The sequence below is a fragment of the Physeter macrocephalus genome, chromosome 8 (assembly GCF_002837175.3).
Source record: "Physeter macrocephalus isolate SW-GA chromosome 8, ASM283717v5, whole genome shotgun sequence".
Taxonomy (NCBI): Eukaryota; Metazoa; Chordata; class Mammalia; order Artiodactyla; family Physeteridae; genus Physeter; species Physeter macrocephalus.
In genome coordinates, this window is record NC_041221.1 from 47,264,551 (window position 1) to 47,281,945 (window position 17,395).

The 17,395-nt window shown below is 38.9% G+C and overlaps 1 protein-coding gene across 2 annotated transcripts in view; it reads left to right on the forward strand.

Annotated features, from left to right (window-relative positions):
• The window catches only part of WDR70 (WD repeat domain 70), a 318,682-nt gene that overhangs the window by 200,495 nt on the left and 100,792 nt on the right, over positions 1-17,395 (forward strand). For both annotated transcript variants that reach the window (XM_028492854.2, XM_024119956.3), the window contains exon 10: positions 4,354-4,528. In XM_028492854.2, coding sequence (XP_028348655.1) covers positions 4,354-4,528 — 175 coding nt within the window. The remainder of the gene's footprint in view (positions 1-4,353; positions 4,529-17,395) is intronic.

Sequence of the window (17,395 nt, forward strand, 5' to 3'; positions counted from 1 at the left end):
AGTGTCCTTCTTTGTCTCTTGTAATAGTCTTTGTTTTAAAGTGTATTTTGTCTGATATGAGAATTGCTACTCCAGCTTTCTTTTGATTTCCATTTGCATGGAATATCTTTTTCCATTCCCTCACTTTCAGTCTGTATGTGTCCCTACGTCTGAAGTGGGTCTCCTATGGACAGCATATATACGGGTCTTGTTTTTTCATCCATTCAGCTAGTCTGTGTCTTTTGGTTGGAGCATTTAATCCATTTACATTTAAGGTAGTTATCGATATGTATGTTCCTATTCCCATTTTCTTAATTGTTTTGGGTTTGTTCTTGTAGGTCTTTTCCTTCTCTTGTGTTTCTTGCCTAGAGAAGTTCGTTTAGCATTTGTTGTAAAGCTGGTCCCTTGTGTGTTATTTGTTATTTTTCCCTTGCTGATTTTAATATGTTTTCTTTGTATTTAATTTTTGATAGTTTGATTAATATGTGTCTTGGCGTGTTTTTCCTTGGATTTATCCTGTATGGGACTCTCCGTGTTTCCTGGACTTGATTAACTATTTCCTTTCCCATATTAGGGAATTTTTCAACTATAATCTCTTCAAATATTTTCTCAGTCCGTTTCTTTTCCTCTTCTTCTTCTGGGAGCCCTATAATTCGAATGTTGGTGCGTTTAATGTTGTCCCAGAGGTCTCTGAAACTGTCCGTAGTTGTTTTCATTCTTTTTCCTTTATTCTGCTTTGCAGTAGTTATTTCCACTATTTTATCTTCCAGGTCAATTATCAATTCTTCTGCCTTAGTTATTCTGCTATTGATCCCTTCTAGAGAATTTTTAATTTCATTTATTGTGTTGTTTATCATTGTTTGTTTGCTCTTTAGTTCTTCTAGTTCCTTGTTAAATGTTTCTTGTATTTTGTCTATTCTATTTCCAAGATTTTGGATCATCTTTACTATCATTATTCTGAGTTCTTTTTCAGGTAGACTGCCTCTTTCCTCTTAATTTATTAGGTCTGGTGGGTGTTTACTTTGCTCCTTCATCTGCTGTGTGTTTTTCTGTCTTCTCATTTTGCTTTACTTACTGTGTTTGGGGTCTCCTTTTCACAGGCTGCAGGTCCGTAGTTCCCGTTGTTTTTGGTGTCTGTCGCCAGTGGCTAAGGTTGGTTCAGTGAGTTGTGCAGGCTTCCTGGTGGAGGGGACTTGTGCCTGTGTTCTGGTGGATGAGGCTGGATGTTGTCTCTCTGGTGGGCAGGTCCACGTCTGGTGGTGTGTTTTGGGGTGTCTTTGGCCTTATTATGATTTTAGGCAGCCTCTGTGCTACTGGGTGGGGTTGTGTTCCTGTCTTGCTAGTTGTTTGGCATAGGGTGTCCAGCACTGTAGCTTGCTGGTCGTTGAGTAAAGCTGGGTATTACCCTTGAGATGGAGATCTCTGGGAGATTTTCGCCATTTGATATTATGTGGAGCTGGAAGGTCTCTCATGGACCAGTGTCCTGAAGTTGGCTCTCCCACCTCAGAGGCACAGCACTGACTCCTGGCTGGAGCACGAAGAGCCTTTCATCCACACGGCTCAGAATAAAAGGGAGAAAAAATAGAAAGAAAGAAAGAGAGAGAGAGAGGGAGGGAGGAAGGAAGAGAATAACATAAAATAAAGTAAAGTAAAATAAAATAAAGTTATTAAAATAAAAATAATTATTAAGAAACAAATTTTAAAAAGTAAAAAAAAAAACAAATGGACAGACAGAACCATAGGACAAATGGTGAGAGCAAAGCTATACAGACAAAATCACACGCAGAAGCTTACACATACACACTCACAAAAAAGAGAACAAGGGGGAAAAATAATTTATCTTTGCTCCCAAAAGTCCACCTCCTCAATTTGGGATGATTTCTTGCCTATTCAGGTATTCCACAGATGCAGGGTACATCAAGTTGACTGTGGAGATTTCATCCACTGCTCCTGAGGCTTCTGGAAGAGATTTCCCTTTTCTTCTTTGTTTGCACAGCTCCCAGGGTTCATCTTTGGATTTGGCCCCGTCTCTGCGTGTAGGTCTCCTGAGGGCGTCTGTTCCCTGCCCCGACAGGATGGGCTTAAAGAAGCAGCTGATTCGGGGGCTCTGGCTCACTCAGGCTGGGGGGAGGGAGGGGTACGGATGCGGGGCGAGCCTGCGGCGACAGAGGCCAGCTGAACGTTGCACCAGACTGAGGCGCACTGTGTGTTCTCCCGGGGAAGTTGTCCCTGGATCCCGGGACCCTGGCGGTGGCGGGCTGCACAGGCTCCCGAGAGGGGAGGTGGGGATAGTGACCTGTGCTTGCACACAGGCCGCAGCAGCAGCCTTAGTGTCCCATGCCCGTCTCTGGGGTCCACGCCCATAGCCGCATCTCGCACCTGTCTCTGGACCGCCTTTAAGCGGCGCTCTTAAACCCCTCTCCTCACGCACCCTGCAGGAAACAAAGAGGGAAGAAAAAGTCTCTTGCGTTTTCGGCAGCCCCAGACCTTTTCCCGGACTCTCTCCCTGCTAGCCGTGGCGCACTAGTCCTCTTCAGGCTGTGTTCACGCCGCCAATCCCAGTCCTCTCCCTGGGATCTGACCTCCGAAGCCCGAGCCTCAGCTCCCAGCCCCCGCCCACCCTGGCAGGTGAGCAGACAAGCCTCTCGGGCTGGTGAGTGCCGGTCAGCACCGATCCTCTGTGTGGGAATCTCTCCGCTTTGCCCTCTGCACCCCTCTTGCCGTGCTCTCCTCCGCGGCTCCGAAGCTTCCGCACTCCGCCACCCGCAGTCTCCGCCCACGAAGGGGCTTCTAGTGTGTGGGAACCTTTCCTCCTTCACAGCTCCCTCCCACTGGTGCAGATCCCTATCCCTATTCTTTTGTCTCTGTTTTTTCTTTTTTCTTTTGCCCAACCCAGGTACGTGGGGAGTTTCTTGGCGTTGGGAGGTCTCAGGTCTTCTGCCAGCGTTCAGTGGGTGTTCTATAGGAGCAGTTCCACCTGTAGATGTATTTCTGATGTATCTGTGGGGAGGAAGGTGATCTCCGCGTCTTACTCTTCCACCATCTTGAAGCTGCCTCCTTTTCCTATTTTTGATAGGATTAATTTTTGGTTTCAATTTTTTTCTCCATTATTATATATTTATTATAAAAAATGTCTTAGCGATTGCTTGAGAGTTAGTAATATACATCTTTAATGTAGCAAAGTCTCTATTCAAATAATATTTTACCATTTCAAATATAGTATAAACTATACTATACTTTCATTCCTCCCTCCCAACCTTTGTGCTATTTCTGTCACACCTTTTACTTGAACATATGTTACAAACCTCACAATATGTTATTATTTTTGCTTTATAGCCATTTATCTTTTAAGGAGATTTAAACATTTTAATTATTTTACATTTAATGTCTTTTACATTACCCTCATTTTTACCATATGTGGCACTCTTCATTTCTTAGTGTAGATTCATATTTCCATTTGTGTCATATTTGTTCCTTGTGAAGAATTTCTTTTAACATTTCTTGTAGTACATATGTGATGGAAATGAATTATCTCAGCTTTTGTTCATCTGAAAAATCCTTTATTTCACCTTCTTTTGAAATAAAGCCAGAATTTCTCTGGCTTTAGAATATTAGATTGACTTTTTTTTTTCTTTCAGAACTTTAGAGATGTTGTTCTGTAGTGGTTTAGCCTGGATAGTTTCTGCAAAGAAGTTGCTAGTCTTTTCTGTATTTTTTTTTTCTCATCTAGATTTTATTCTAGCCTCCCCCAGTGGCAGTACTCCTTTGCCTGGGCCTGTGAGCAGGAGGGTATTCGTTCTGTCTCTGCTCCAGCTCTAGACTGCTATTAGTTGTTACTTGGTGGAAACTTGAGGCAGTCAGCTTCCCCCAGAGACATGAGATATTTGCCTGGGCCCTAGAGCAGGACATCGTTGTTTCTTAGTGACCAGTTTTTTTCAGTGTGTTTTCTGGTGTGTGTTATATAGCAGTACATTAACACATGTAATTTAGAAATTAATGTGTGTGTGTAGGGGGTATATTATGTTCAACAGTTTTACTGATCAGAGTGTATAGTCAGAATTGTTTGGAAGCTACTGCTTTAGAGGGTCAGAACTAAGAACTCTGACAGATTTAAAGTGGAATTTGCCACTTGCTATTTGATTTCATGACAACACAATTTGGATGGTTCACTTTATTTTAGTGGGTAATCTCATGTATAAGCGTAGAATGTTTTACAATGCACATTTTATTTAAAATATTATTTAAATATTAAATAAAAATTAAAAATCATTAATTAGATTTATATGCTTAAAAGGTGAAGCAGTCTTTGTGAACTCTTTTGTATTTTAAAATCCTTTCTTTTTTATAAATGAAAATCTCCTTATTTTTTTTTAGGACTGTGAGGACATGGGAAGTTGAAAATCCAAAGAAGCAAAAAAATGTGTTTAAACCACGGACAATGCAGGGTAAAAAAGTAATTCCCACCACTTGTACGTATAGTAGAGATGGAAACCTCATAGCAGCTGCCTGCCAGAATGGAAGCATACAGATCTGGGACCGAAATTTGACTGTAAGTTAAGGACATTTAAGTCCTCTTTTCTTAGAAGAAAACCACCTTACAAAGCCAAACATCATGTTAAAATATTATGAAGGTCAATTTCCTGAGTTTAGCTCTAATTTAAACTTCAGTGTTAGTTGATAAAACATTGGGACTTTTGCAGTAAACAGCATTTTAGCAAACATTCCAGCTCAGTATTTTCCAATGCGTATTAGATTTTGTTTTTAAAATAAGCTAAATTTTTTGGTATAAAATTTAAAAAGCATAGTGCAGTTTATTATATGACATCTCAGTATACTTGATTTTGAAAGGGAAGGATTTGACAGTAGTATTAAACAAGACTAAGCACAGCACTAGAAAATACCCTTTAAAAGATTTGAGAAAACCATGAAATAGCAAGGACAATCCATCAGTTTTTATGCAATTATTTCTTTAGTAATTTAAATAATATTTTGTTTTGACATTCTGTGACATTCCATTTGAATAGGTTTCAGATCTTTTTTCTTTTCAGTTTTTGGTCATTATTAGAATAAATAAACTTTGGAATTGGAAGGGATCATAGAATTTTGTAACCACAGAAATAATGAATAAGATAATGAATAGCCTTTGGCTAATTTTGTGAATTACCAGTAAGCTTTGAAAAGGGTTTTGTTGTATGCATAGATGGTAAAACAAGAATTTTTAAGTGGAATGATTCTAGATTACCAAAGTTAAAATCTACACTAATGTTATAATACAAATTGGTTACCTTATTTTTTAAATAATTTTTTAAAAAACTTTATTTTATTTACTTATTTTTGACTGCATTGGGTCTTCGTTGCTGCGCACAGGCTTTCTCTAGTTGCGGCGAGCGGGGGCTACTCTTCGTTGTGGTGCATGGGCTTCTCATTGCGGTGGCTTCTCTTGTTGCGGAGCACGGGCTGTAGGTGCATGGGCTTCAGTAGTTGTGGTGCATGGGCTCAGCAGTTGTGGCTCATGCGCTGTAGAGCACAGGCTCAGTAGTTGTGGCGCACGGGCTTAGTTGCTCCACAGCATGTGGGATCTTCCTGGACCAGGGCTCGAACCTGTGTCCCCTGCATTGGCAGGTGGGTTCTTAACCACTGAGCCACCAGGGAAGCATCAGTTATCTTATTTTAATAAAAGGTGATGGTCAAATTATTAATTTAATAAATATTAAGTACATACTATATGCAGGCACTATTATGGGCACTGCAAATACTGTAGATTATCCAAAATTTCTGCCTTCCTAGAGTTTACATTTTTGTTCTTTTTAACAATTATAAAAATAATTTTCTTTCAAATAAAATTACCTATCAAACACTTACATTTTGAAAGGGGCCCTAGGAAACATAGTTGTCTTTTCAGGCAGATGAGTTAAAGTCAGTTTTCTTGGAATGAGGTAAAAAATAGTGATAGGAAAAAGGAGTCCATGTTGAGATTGCTGGAAATATCTTCGGCATTTTCTGTTTGTCAGATCTTTTTATTTCTGTTTTCATCTCCACTGTAAACCCCATAATGCTTCATAACAGCTCAGAGATTTAAAAAATCCTTTGAATTGTAAACTGAGTTTTAACAAAGCAATAAATTTTTTAGTTCCTAGCTTTCATCGTCTCTGGGTGCTGTTGATTTAAACATAGAAATTCTAAAACATGAAGTTTTCTTATCTAGCTTTAATAGTGATGTGTTTAGTGTATATATATATATATATATATATATATTTACGTATATATATGCCTTTTCTTAGAAACCATATATTTTCATAAAGTTCAGTATAGTTTTTAGAGATGGGCCTTGCACATCTCTTGAAATAATTAGTATATCTCCTATTTCCCATTTTGTAGAAACCAAAGCTATTTGAATGCCAGTTCCCCCCCACCAAATCTTTTAAGCCATTCTTCTAATCACAGACTTTGATTCTGTTTATTTAATAATACATGAATGTAAAGCTAATTATACCACATTCTATTCATCATATTTCATTCATATTTTTAAACTTGCATGTGTGTGTGTGTCACCTGAAGACAAATCAAATTGAGAGGAAAAAACTTGCAGGAAACACAGTTTGATTAAAAAACAGCTTAAAAAATATTCTTAACTATTACTTTAGCAATAGTAAGTCATCTACAGGGAAACACTAAAGCTGAGATAAGAAACCCTAATAACAATGGTTTTTTCCACACAGTAGCCAAAGAATTACATGGCAAATAATGGTTAATACATGTTTTGTGACAATTAAGTAAAGCTATCACAATTGCCATGTTTAATCATAGAATTTTCATTAGACCAATTGAACTTCAGCAAATTAAATGAAATGTATTTCTTTTCTTAGAAGTAAAGTGTCTATCAGTGGTAAATTCCTGCGTTCTCAAGACCTACCTTTATTCTAGAATTATGCTGGCTAGTATAGTAGCCACTAGCCACATCTGACTATTTCAATTTAAAATAATTAAAATAAAATACAATTAAAATGTTAGTTCCTCGGTCATACTAGCTACTTATTGGACAGCACAGGTAGAGAACATTCTCATCATTGCAGAAAGTTCTGTTGGACATTGCTGCTCAAGAGAAGTGTTTGTTTGCCCAGCATCCCTCTCAGTCATATGATGCTGGGCTGTCTTTAAATTTGAGAGGAAGCCCAGTTCAGAGGAGCTTCTATAGGTCTGCGCTGCCTTCCTGCTCTCTCACTCCCCATTCAGCAGCACTTATGTGAGCAACAGCAAGGAGGCCAGTGCTTGGTTGGAGTAAAGTGAGGGAGGTGCAGAATATGGGGAGATGATGTTAAAGAGGTAACAGCATGCCCTCTGACTCAGGGCCTTTGCATATGTGGAACCCTTCAGCCTCCAACATTCTTCTCTTAGGTGTTCACATGGCTTTTCCCCCTCACCTCTTTCAGTACTTTGCTCAGATTTTCGCTTCGCAGCAAGGCCTTCCCTGACTCCACACTATGTACCATTGCAACCTTCACCCCACCAGTGGCACTCTCTATCCCTCTTATTTTCTTCCATAGGGCTGATCATCTTCTGACATACTATACTATATATTTTACTTGTTTATTGAGATTGTCAGTTTATTTCTAAGAAGTCATTAAAAAATAGTAGCATAAAGTACTATCCTTGTTATATGAAAGCATGAGATAGAGATATGAGAGAGAGAGAGGGAGGGAGGGAGATACTGATGTTATTTTTCATGTATCCTTAATGATGTAGAAGCACATAATCTGTGTTAACATAGATGGATTTTTAAAAACTGTTTTCATGTCTCTCTCACGTATAATTTCTGGCTTTTGAAATATTCCAGCTTGTATAGTCTTATGAATACCCAATGACTTCTGTTCAAATAAAAACACCTACCGAATTCTTTGGACATATTTTGCTCAAAGCAGCATTAGTGCTCTTTAATATCTATCAGGAGTCTACAGTATGCTAGACTCTTTACTAAAAGAACATGCTGTACTTCCTTGTACTGCAGTCACTCTTTGTAGACTAAGATTTTGGCAGGAAAATGAGGACCCATCATCTTCATGGAGTTTTGCTTTCCCTAGATCCAGGTGATGGGAGGGAATAATATTGAAGTTTGATTTGGCAATAGGGTACTAGCAGCAACTTGACCCGCTCTCCACCTGACTGCCTCCTGCTGCTCCTTTGGCCTGCAACCCCAGCCCAGATTAGGAACATGACCACACGCTACAACCCCTTACCAGGAAAGCCTCAAGCCTGTGAGACACTGCAGAGACATTTCTCTAGCTCAGAGGTTGATCAGTGCCCACATTCTCTCAGCCATGCTAGAGAATGGTTGGTATGGTTCAGAGAAAGCTGGGGCAAGAACTAGTAATCACACCAGGAGATAAGCTTCTGGGCAAATAAACCCCTGGTGAATAAGAGAACAGGTATGAAGGAGAAAGAATACAGAAAATAAAATTACCAGTAGTAGCTTGCATCCAGTGTTCCACAAATCTTTAAATGTCTCCAGTCACCTTCAGATAACCCAAGTTAAGATTAGGTTGATTTATGGCCTTCTACATCTTTCCCTTTATTTGTGTGTGTGTGTGTGTGTGTGTGTGTGTGTATGTGTATGTGTATACATACACATACACACACACACACACACACATATATATACACATATACGCACAGACACAGTAAAATGTTTTGTTTTTATAATGGAGAATTTACAATTTGCTTTTTTTATTTGAGACTGTAACATGGAGAGCCTTGTAATAATAGATATAGTTCTAATTGGCTTTTTTCAAAATTTCTTTATTTAAATGGAATCATAATTTTACAAACATGAAATATACACTTTTCCAAAAATTGTTATTATTACTTTTTTTTTTTTTTTTTTTTTTTTTTTTTTTTGGTGGTATGCAGGCCTCCCTCTGCTGTGGTCTCTCCCGTTGCGGAGCACAGGCTCCGGACGCGCAGGCTCAGCGGCCATGGCTCACGGGCCCAGCCGCTCCGCGGCACGTGGGATCCCCCCAGACCGGGGCACAAACCCGGTTCCCCTGCATCGGCAGGCGGACGCGCAACCACTGCGCCACCAGGGAAGCCCTACTGTTTTATTAATTGCCTCTACTCTTATTATCCTATCTCTAACTCATGATGCTTGTAAATTACCTGGTATGTATCTTTCTGTACTTTTCTCCATAGCTCTATGTCTGTCCATATATCTAGCTATCTACCTAGATTAGGAACATTTCACCTGGTGGTAGTTTTGAGAACCTACCGTCTCACCGAGAATGAGACAAATGACAAAAAGGTGTCTTTTCCCTTCTTTTTGCAAAGACTGATCGCACTTTACAATAATTCTCAGCTTTCACCCAGTATTAGTTGTTTAAGTTAAAGCAGTGAAATATTGACTACTGGGGGGAGAGAAGTACATCATAGAGGAAAAAATGATATTTTTAAACAATTTTTAAAAATCAAGTGATTTATAAAATGGTTCTAATATCTTCCTTTGAGGAAAAAAATGGTGTGTCTCTGTAAAAAATATAGAGTCATGTTAAAAATTTGAATATAGATTTCTGTCTTTTCATTAGGCTTAATACTTGGAGTTTAGAAAATATATATGGAGAGCTAAAAGTCTACCACATAGCTCTATAGCACATTTTTTGTAAATGACACCTGAGACGTACAATTACACTGTACATTACTTGGGGCTTTCATTCCATCAGTCCTGAGTTTCCTAAGCTCTCTACACACTCGTTTTCCTTATTCATGAAATGAGGGCATGATCCCACCTTGTCTGGTTATTTATTTTTTTTTGCGGTACGCGGGCCTCCCACAGTTGTGGCCTCTCCCGTTGCGGAGCACAGGCTCCGGACGCGCAGGCTCAGCGGCCACGGCTCACGGGCCCAGCCGCTCCGCGGCATGTGGGATCTTCCCGGACTGGGGCACAAACCCGTGTCCCCTGCATCGGCAGGCGGACCCTCAACCACTGCGCCACCAGGGAAGCCCCTGGCTGGTTATTTTGAGGATTATATTTGGTAATATATTTAAAGCACCCAGAACACGACTGGCACATAGTAGGTTTTAATAACTGTTGGTCTTCTTCCTCTTTCCTTTTTAGCTCCTAGGCGATTTACAGTTTTTACAGAATGGTGAAGTTAGATCTCAGGATGCTGTTTAATTATGGCTGTGAAAGTGTCATGAATTTGAGTGTGACAGATGCTTTGGAGACTAAAAGTATGACTTAGGAAGATAAGAATGTAGATCCCTGCTAGAGCCAGTCATTCAATGTATGGAAATACAACCATCGTCAATAAAGAAGATCTTTATATATCCATTGGTTAGTGTGCCTCAGTAGATATGAATTATAATTATTTTTTAAATAAACATTCAAGAGAAAACATATGACATACAACTTTTATTACATAGAGTTTTTAACATGTGTATTTTTCAAAGCTCATTTTTCAAAAAAATATGTCATTGATTCAAAACACAGATAAACCATCAAAACTGTGAAATTACTTGCAGGCCCTGAAGTTAAGTTCTAATTTGTCAGTTATTTTAAAGAAAGCTTTAAAGTTTTACTTACAATGCTCTTGTAAAATGTCACATATTTTTGGAAGCAACATTTGTAAAAATGGGAATATACTAGTTTCGAAAAAATCAGGTTAAAAGTTTTTCTTTTAAATGTAGATGATTGTTATCCTTGTATTTGTTTGTTTGTTTGTTTTGGCCGCAGGACATGTGGGATCTTAGTTCCCTGACCAGGGATTAAACCCATGCCCCCTGCATTGGAAGCATGGAGTCTTAACCCCTGGACTGCCAGGGAAGTCCCTGTTATCCTTGTTTTTTGAGGGCAGGAAAAATAATTGAATTTAAGACTTCCAGTTAAATATGGTAAGTTAAACACATTCATTCAGTTCTGTTCCCTCCTGAAACCCCACTAAAATGACAGAAAAGGAATTTTTAAAGCATAAATCCATATAGACAAAGAGAATTAGAGAGGAGATGACAACAGAATAGAGAGGTCAAGACACTTTTGGAAGCTAGAAACCAGGTAGTTGACTTAAAGTATTTTAAGTACTTTACGTGTAATATTTTATTTAATCCTTACAACAGTCCTATGATAGAAGTAGTTACTATCATTATTTTACAGATGAGGAAACCAAGACAAAAAGAAGTTGTGTTGCCTACCCAAAATTACAGTTAGTAAGTGGTAGAACTGGGATCCAGTCCTAGGCAGTCTGGGACAAGCGCTTACACAAGGCATCAGCAAACTATGGCCCATGTGCCAAATCTAGCCCACTACCTGTTTTTGTATGACCTGCAAGCTAAGAATGGATTTTACATTTTTAAATGATTCTGTTGTTTTCCTGTGGTTGCTGTAACAAATTTGCCAAAAACTTAGTGGCTAAAACAGCACAGACTTCTTATACTTACGTAGGTTAAAAGTCTCATTGAACTAAATATCAAGGTGTTGACAGGACTGTTTTCTCCTTTGGAGGCTTCGGGGGAGAATCCATTTCCTTGCCCTTTCCACTTTCTAGAAGCTGCCCACGTTCCTTGGCTCATAGCCCCCTTCCTCCATCTTCAAGGCCAGCAACAGTGAGTTGAGTCCTTTTCACTTTGCAAAACCATGACCTTCTCTTCTGCTTCCGCCTTCCACTTTTAAAGACCCTTGTGCTTATATTGTGTCTCCTGGAATAATTGCCCTATTTTAAGATCAGGTGATTATCAATGTTAATTCAATTTGAAATCTTAATTCCCCTTTGCCAGGTAAGGTAACATATTCATAGGTTCCAGGGATTAGGAGGTTAGAAATCTTTGGGGGGCATTACTCTGCCTACCACAATGGTTTATAAAAAAATCAAAATAAGAAAAAATATTTCATGACACACGAAAATGATGAGAAATTCAAATTTCAGTGTCCATGATGAAGTTTAATTAGAACACCCTTGCTCATTCATTTTTGTATTATCTGTGGCTGTTTTTGCACTACAGTAGCAGAGTTGAGTAGTTACAACAGACTATATGGCTCTCAAAGCCTAAAATATTTTACTGTCTGGCCCTTTACAGAAGAAGATTTTGACCCCTGACATAGTGTTTCTAATCAGCTTTTAGTACCTTACTCTTATATATTAATGAACAGACAAGGATCACCAGATATTTGAAGAAATCCTCTAACAAGAAATACAGAGATTAAAGCAATCTCAGAGGGGAGAGAGAGAGACAATGTAGGAAACAGAAGAATATTTCAAGAAAAAAATTCTATATTTAATATTCTCAGAGAGGAAAAAGAATATTGCAGACAAGAAACTAAAGCAGAATACTACAGAATTTTTTTGAACACTTAGAGTTCAAGAAGGAGCTCTTGGAAAATAAATAGGTGATACTTGGGGGAAAATCCATGGGAGTATTGAAAGAAATAGTCAAGGAAATCTCCTGGAAAATAGCATAAAGCACAGTGAGAAAGAAAAGATGGACTTAAGGGTCAATTCAGGGCCCAATATTTGACCAGAAAGTTTTAGAAAGAGAAAATGTAGAGGAGAGAGGATGCAATTAGGTAAGAAATAATTACTACTGCCCTTCTCTCACTCCCCCCCCATTACCACCAAAAGTCTCAGAACTGAAAAGATTTTTTTTTCCAGGTAGGAATTGCTTATCAAGTGCTCAGCACAGTGAATGAAAAAGACATCAAACCATACGTCATGAAATTTCAGGACACCGGGGTTATGGAGAAGATCCTAAAACTCGCAGAGAGAGAGAAAACTAGGAAACATGTAATAGAAGGATGTTGGGGCCATCTAATTTAGGATGTTGATAAGACAGTTGGTCAAGATGTGTGAGATCATGGACTCCTAGCCCAATAGGGAAGGAAATGAAGAACAGGATGGGCTGATACGTGGAGGGAAAGTAGAGAGATCACATCATTCACTCCACAAAAGTTACTGAGCAACTTTTCTCGTCCAAGTACTATTCTAGGTTCTGGGGATACCACAGTGAACAAAACAGAGACCCCATCCAGTTTGCTTTCAAAGGCCCTGAAGGAGCTGGAAAATTGGTATTTTGAGGATTTATCAGAAAACATGGTACAATCTCTTTTAGTGTTTTTAAGGATTTTTTTTAAAAGGCTTTCTAAGCACCAAATTCAGCTGTCTTTTTACAGTCTCTGTTCTCCTTATTGACAGTATCACTCTTTGAAACAACCTTTTCTCCTGCCAACTTCCCTCTTGCCCTCTGAACTCCAGGTAGCGAGGCAATCTTGACACGTGTGACAATCACTACCTTCTTGTCCTTATTATTCTCAGCCTCCTTCACTGGCTGTGTTTCCCACCGTCTCCATACTAGAGTAAAAGGACATCATCTTTCCTAGTCTCCTGTCAAGCAGATGAACTATTTTAAGCTCAGTTATCATTACTTGCAGTGACTGCTGACTGAATATGTGGCTCTTAATTCCATCCTACACGTTCTTCTACACTCCGGAGGCGCATTCACTTGCCTGTGAAAGAACCCCACCAGGATGTTAAGCTCAAAATACCAGGACACAACTCCTCATCTCCTTTAGAACTCACTCTTCCTTTTGACTTTGCTAGTTTTCTTAATTTGTATTTCCATTTAGAACTTCAGAATATTCTCTATCTCCTGTAAATTCTATGTTTTAGTGTCCCTCACATCTGCCCCCTCAGTTTCATCTCTTTTGCCTTCACTCTACTTCTGACTTTCATCACCTCTCACCTCTGTTGTTGGTTATCCTTTCCCTTCTCTGTCCATCCTCTCTGTTTTACTCAGCCCCAATTTAAATCATGTTCAATACAATAATCACTGCTTCGGTGCTTACCACATATTGAGGATAGTTCACATTTCTGCAGACTGACACCTACAGCCTTTCAGTTTGTGTTTAACTTGTCTTTGACTATCTCCTGCAACTTTCCCCATAAACAGAAAAACTTCTTTTTAAAATCAGATTAGGTTATACTCTGTTCTCTCCTCATCATCCTCTACTTTACTACTTTATGTGCCTGTCTCTATACTGACCACTCTGCCCTGTCTGTCTCTCCTGCAAGCCCCCCACTACTGGACGAGATCTCACCCAGTGAAGAAGGCAAATCAGATACCATTCTCTCCATGATGCTGTTGCACAGTCATGATGGTATATTTATGGACTAGAAGATTATGTATCTAGGAGTGTAAATCCTGAAGACATTCAGATAACAGAATTAGGTCAAATGTTTAAAAAAATTAATCTTCCACTTAAAAATCTCATCTTTTTAATAACATAGTTGCCATAGTTTAACCCATGGTGATGGTGAATTTCCCCAGGCTGCAGAAATGTCTAGTTATTGACCTAACATTGCCTCACTCTATTGAATAGGGAATGGGTAATTCAAATAGTGAAATAAAGCAAGATTCTGGTGTCTGCCTATCTCTTCAACCTCATCTTCTACCATTCTCCTTCATGCTCAGGAAACTCCAAGCTAGCTGGCCTCTTTCTGTTCTTCAAGTATTGTTAGGCCTTGTCCACCTTGTAGCCTTTGTACTTGTTATCCTTGCTGCCTATAGGCCTTTGCCATGGTTATTGGCCTGAGTGTGACTGCTGACCTCTCATTCTGGCCTCTGGTGAAATGTCATCTCAAAGAACCATCAAGCAATGTAGTAGCTGAGAATATAGATTAAGAAGACTGGTTCTAGAGCCAGACTAGACTACTGACTAGAGTAGTACTACTCTACTGGCTTTCTCCTGCTCCTGTTTCTCTGTCCCATTACTTTGTTTTATTGTCATTATAGCACTTAACACTGTGTAATTACTTTGTTTCATTTTTCATTTGCCTTCTCATTCATTTTGTCTCCCCTTAAGCTTCATAAGGTCAGGGACTTTTTGTCTTATTTGCTATTTCCCCATGCCTAAGAACATGGCATAGAGTATGTGCTCCCAGTTAATGTTTGTTGAATAAATGGGTGAATGGATGCTATCAGAGCATCATAGGTTTTGTCTTGGATTAACTTCGTTTTCGGTTGCTGTTATTCTTTTTTTTTTTTTTTTTTTTTTTGTGGTACACGGGCCTCTCACTGCTGTGGCCTCTCCCGTTGCGGAGCACAGGCTCCGGACACACAGGCCCAGCGGCCACGGCTCATGGGCCCAGCCGCTCCGCGGCACGCAGGATCGTCCCAGACTGGGGCACGAACCCGTGTCCCCTGCATTGGCAGGCTGACTCTCAACCACTGTGCCACCAGGGAAGCCCTGCTGTTATTCTTGTTTTCAAATTTTAAATTACTGTTAATCGAGCTTCATTGTTATCAAATGAATGTGTTGTTACAGGTTATTTGATTTAGCCTTCAGTATGGAATGATGCTTATTTGTATCAATAGTATTTTTAGCCTATTGTTTTCTAATAAATAGATTTTAAAGTGTATGATACTAATAATAGCTAATATTTATTGAACACTTACATTGTGCCAGCTGCTGTTTTAAGTGCTTTATATATATGTTAATTCATTTGACCCTGAGGACAACACTGAGGTAAGTACTACCATTAACCAAATATTTTAGATGAGAAAACTAAAGCACCACAGAGAAAGGTTTAACAACTTGTCAAGGTCATGCAGCTAGTAAATTGTGGAGCCAGGCAGTCTGCACTAGAACCTTTACTCCTAATTGCTGTGTCGCACTGCTTTATGGCTCAAAAATGAATGATCCTGATGGAGATATTCTAAAACTAGATTGTGTTGATGGTTGCACAGCTCTGTAAATTTTCTAAAAATTGTTGAATTGCACACTTAAAATGGGTGAATTTTATGGTATTAAGTTATGCTTTGATAAAGCTGTTTAAAAAGTAAATGATCCTTACTCTTATTGTTAAAATGGATTATAATCTTTTCAAAACTGTATCTACAGTAGAACTTTAAACCCTGTGTTCTCTTGCCACTGGAAATGGGAGTAGATGAAGTAGGTAAACTTTTATCCTGCCGAAGTTGACTAAGGACAAAAAAGTTTGTGTCACTGTCATGTGCTCTTTGCAGGAAAGGATTTTTTTCTTCCTTACCTGTGGATTCACTGGGATTCAAGGCATGTATAGGTATTTGTTGAATTAACTTTCAACGGTTTAATTTATCTGCACCCTAGGTATTTAAATTGTATCCAAAAGATCCTTGTTTTCATACTCTAATTTTGAAATATAGACCTTGTGCAGTATCCTGAAAAAGGCAAAACTTATGCACTATCTCAATGCATAGACATTAACATATAGAAGGAAAAAATGTAACTGATGAAAATAATGTGCGAAAAAATTCTTAGGTTTAGTTACTGATCAGAGTTGCTCAGGGAAGCCTGAAGGAAAATTAAAATTGGGTTAACATAGAATTTACTTACAAAGATTTGCAAGTATTTTTAAAGCATTTTAACTTGTGAGTAAAAACAGAAGAATCTTCCCCTGAATGTGATAGAAGAAAACTTACATGAATATTTATGGATGTGTGTTGATATTTAGAAAAAAAAAAGGAAATCAGTCATGAACCAAAAACCTCCAGTTTAAAATATAAGACTGCTGTTACTGAGTCAAATGTATACACATCATAACTAAGCAGTTAGTATAATCTTATATTTTCGTTATATTGAATAAATAGACCAGAGGGGCTATGTAGATTCAAGAGAGTGATGTAATTTTTGTCACTACTTGGTAACTTGTAGGTAGCCAAAATAATAAAGTGAAAGTAATTATGAAATGTCTGTAAAAAAGGTAAGACACTTTTATCTGCATTTTTGTAATCATGATTGGAGACATTTTGTAACTGTTTTTAATTTTGTGAGACATGTATCCAAAACATAGCTCATAATTTCCTCTGGAAACTTGGTCCCTTTAATTGCCCTCAAAGAAAGTTTATTTTGGTTAGTTTTTTTCTGATTTAAAAAAGTAATCCAGGGGCTTCCCTGGTGGCGCAGCGGTTGCGCGTCCGCCTGCCGATGCAGGGGAACCAGGTTCGCGCCCCGGTCTGGGAAGATCCCACGTGCCGCGGAGTGGCTGGGCCCGTGAGCCATGGCCGGTGAGCCTGCGCGTCCGGAGCCTGTGCCCCGCAACGGGAGAGGCCGCGACAGAGGGAGGCGCCCATACCACCAAAAAAAAAAAAAAGTAATCCATATTTATTTATATAAATATTCATCTGAAGTAGAAAAGCATAAGAAGAAAATAAGTCACCTGTAACTATACTAATCAGAGATGAACATTTCTAGATTCTTTTCTCTACTCACGTATAAGGTGTGTGTGCCTTGCATATGTGTTTGTTTCAGTATGTAGGGGTTTTTGGTAGCCCTGATAATTAATATTCCCTTCTCCCTACATGGGTTCTAAACAAATTAATAAATAAGACTAATCACTAAAGCATGACAGATGAAGGCCAGAATCCACCTTTGTTACAGATGGTAGAGGAGGATGAAAGCCAG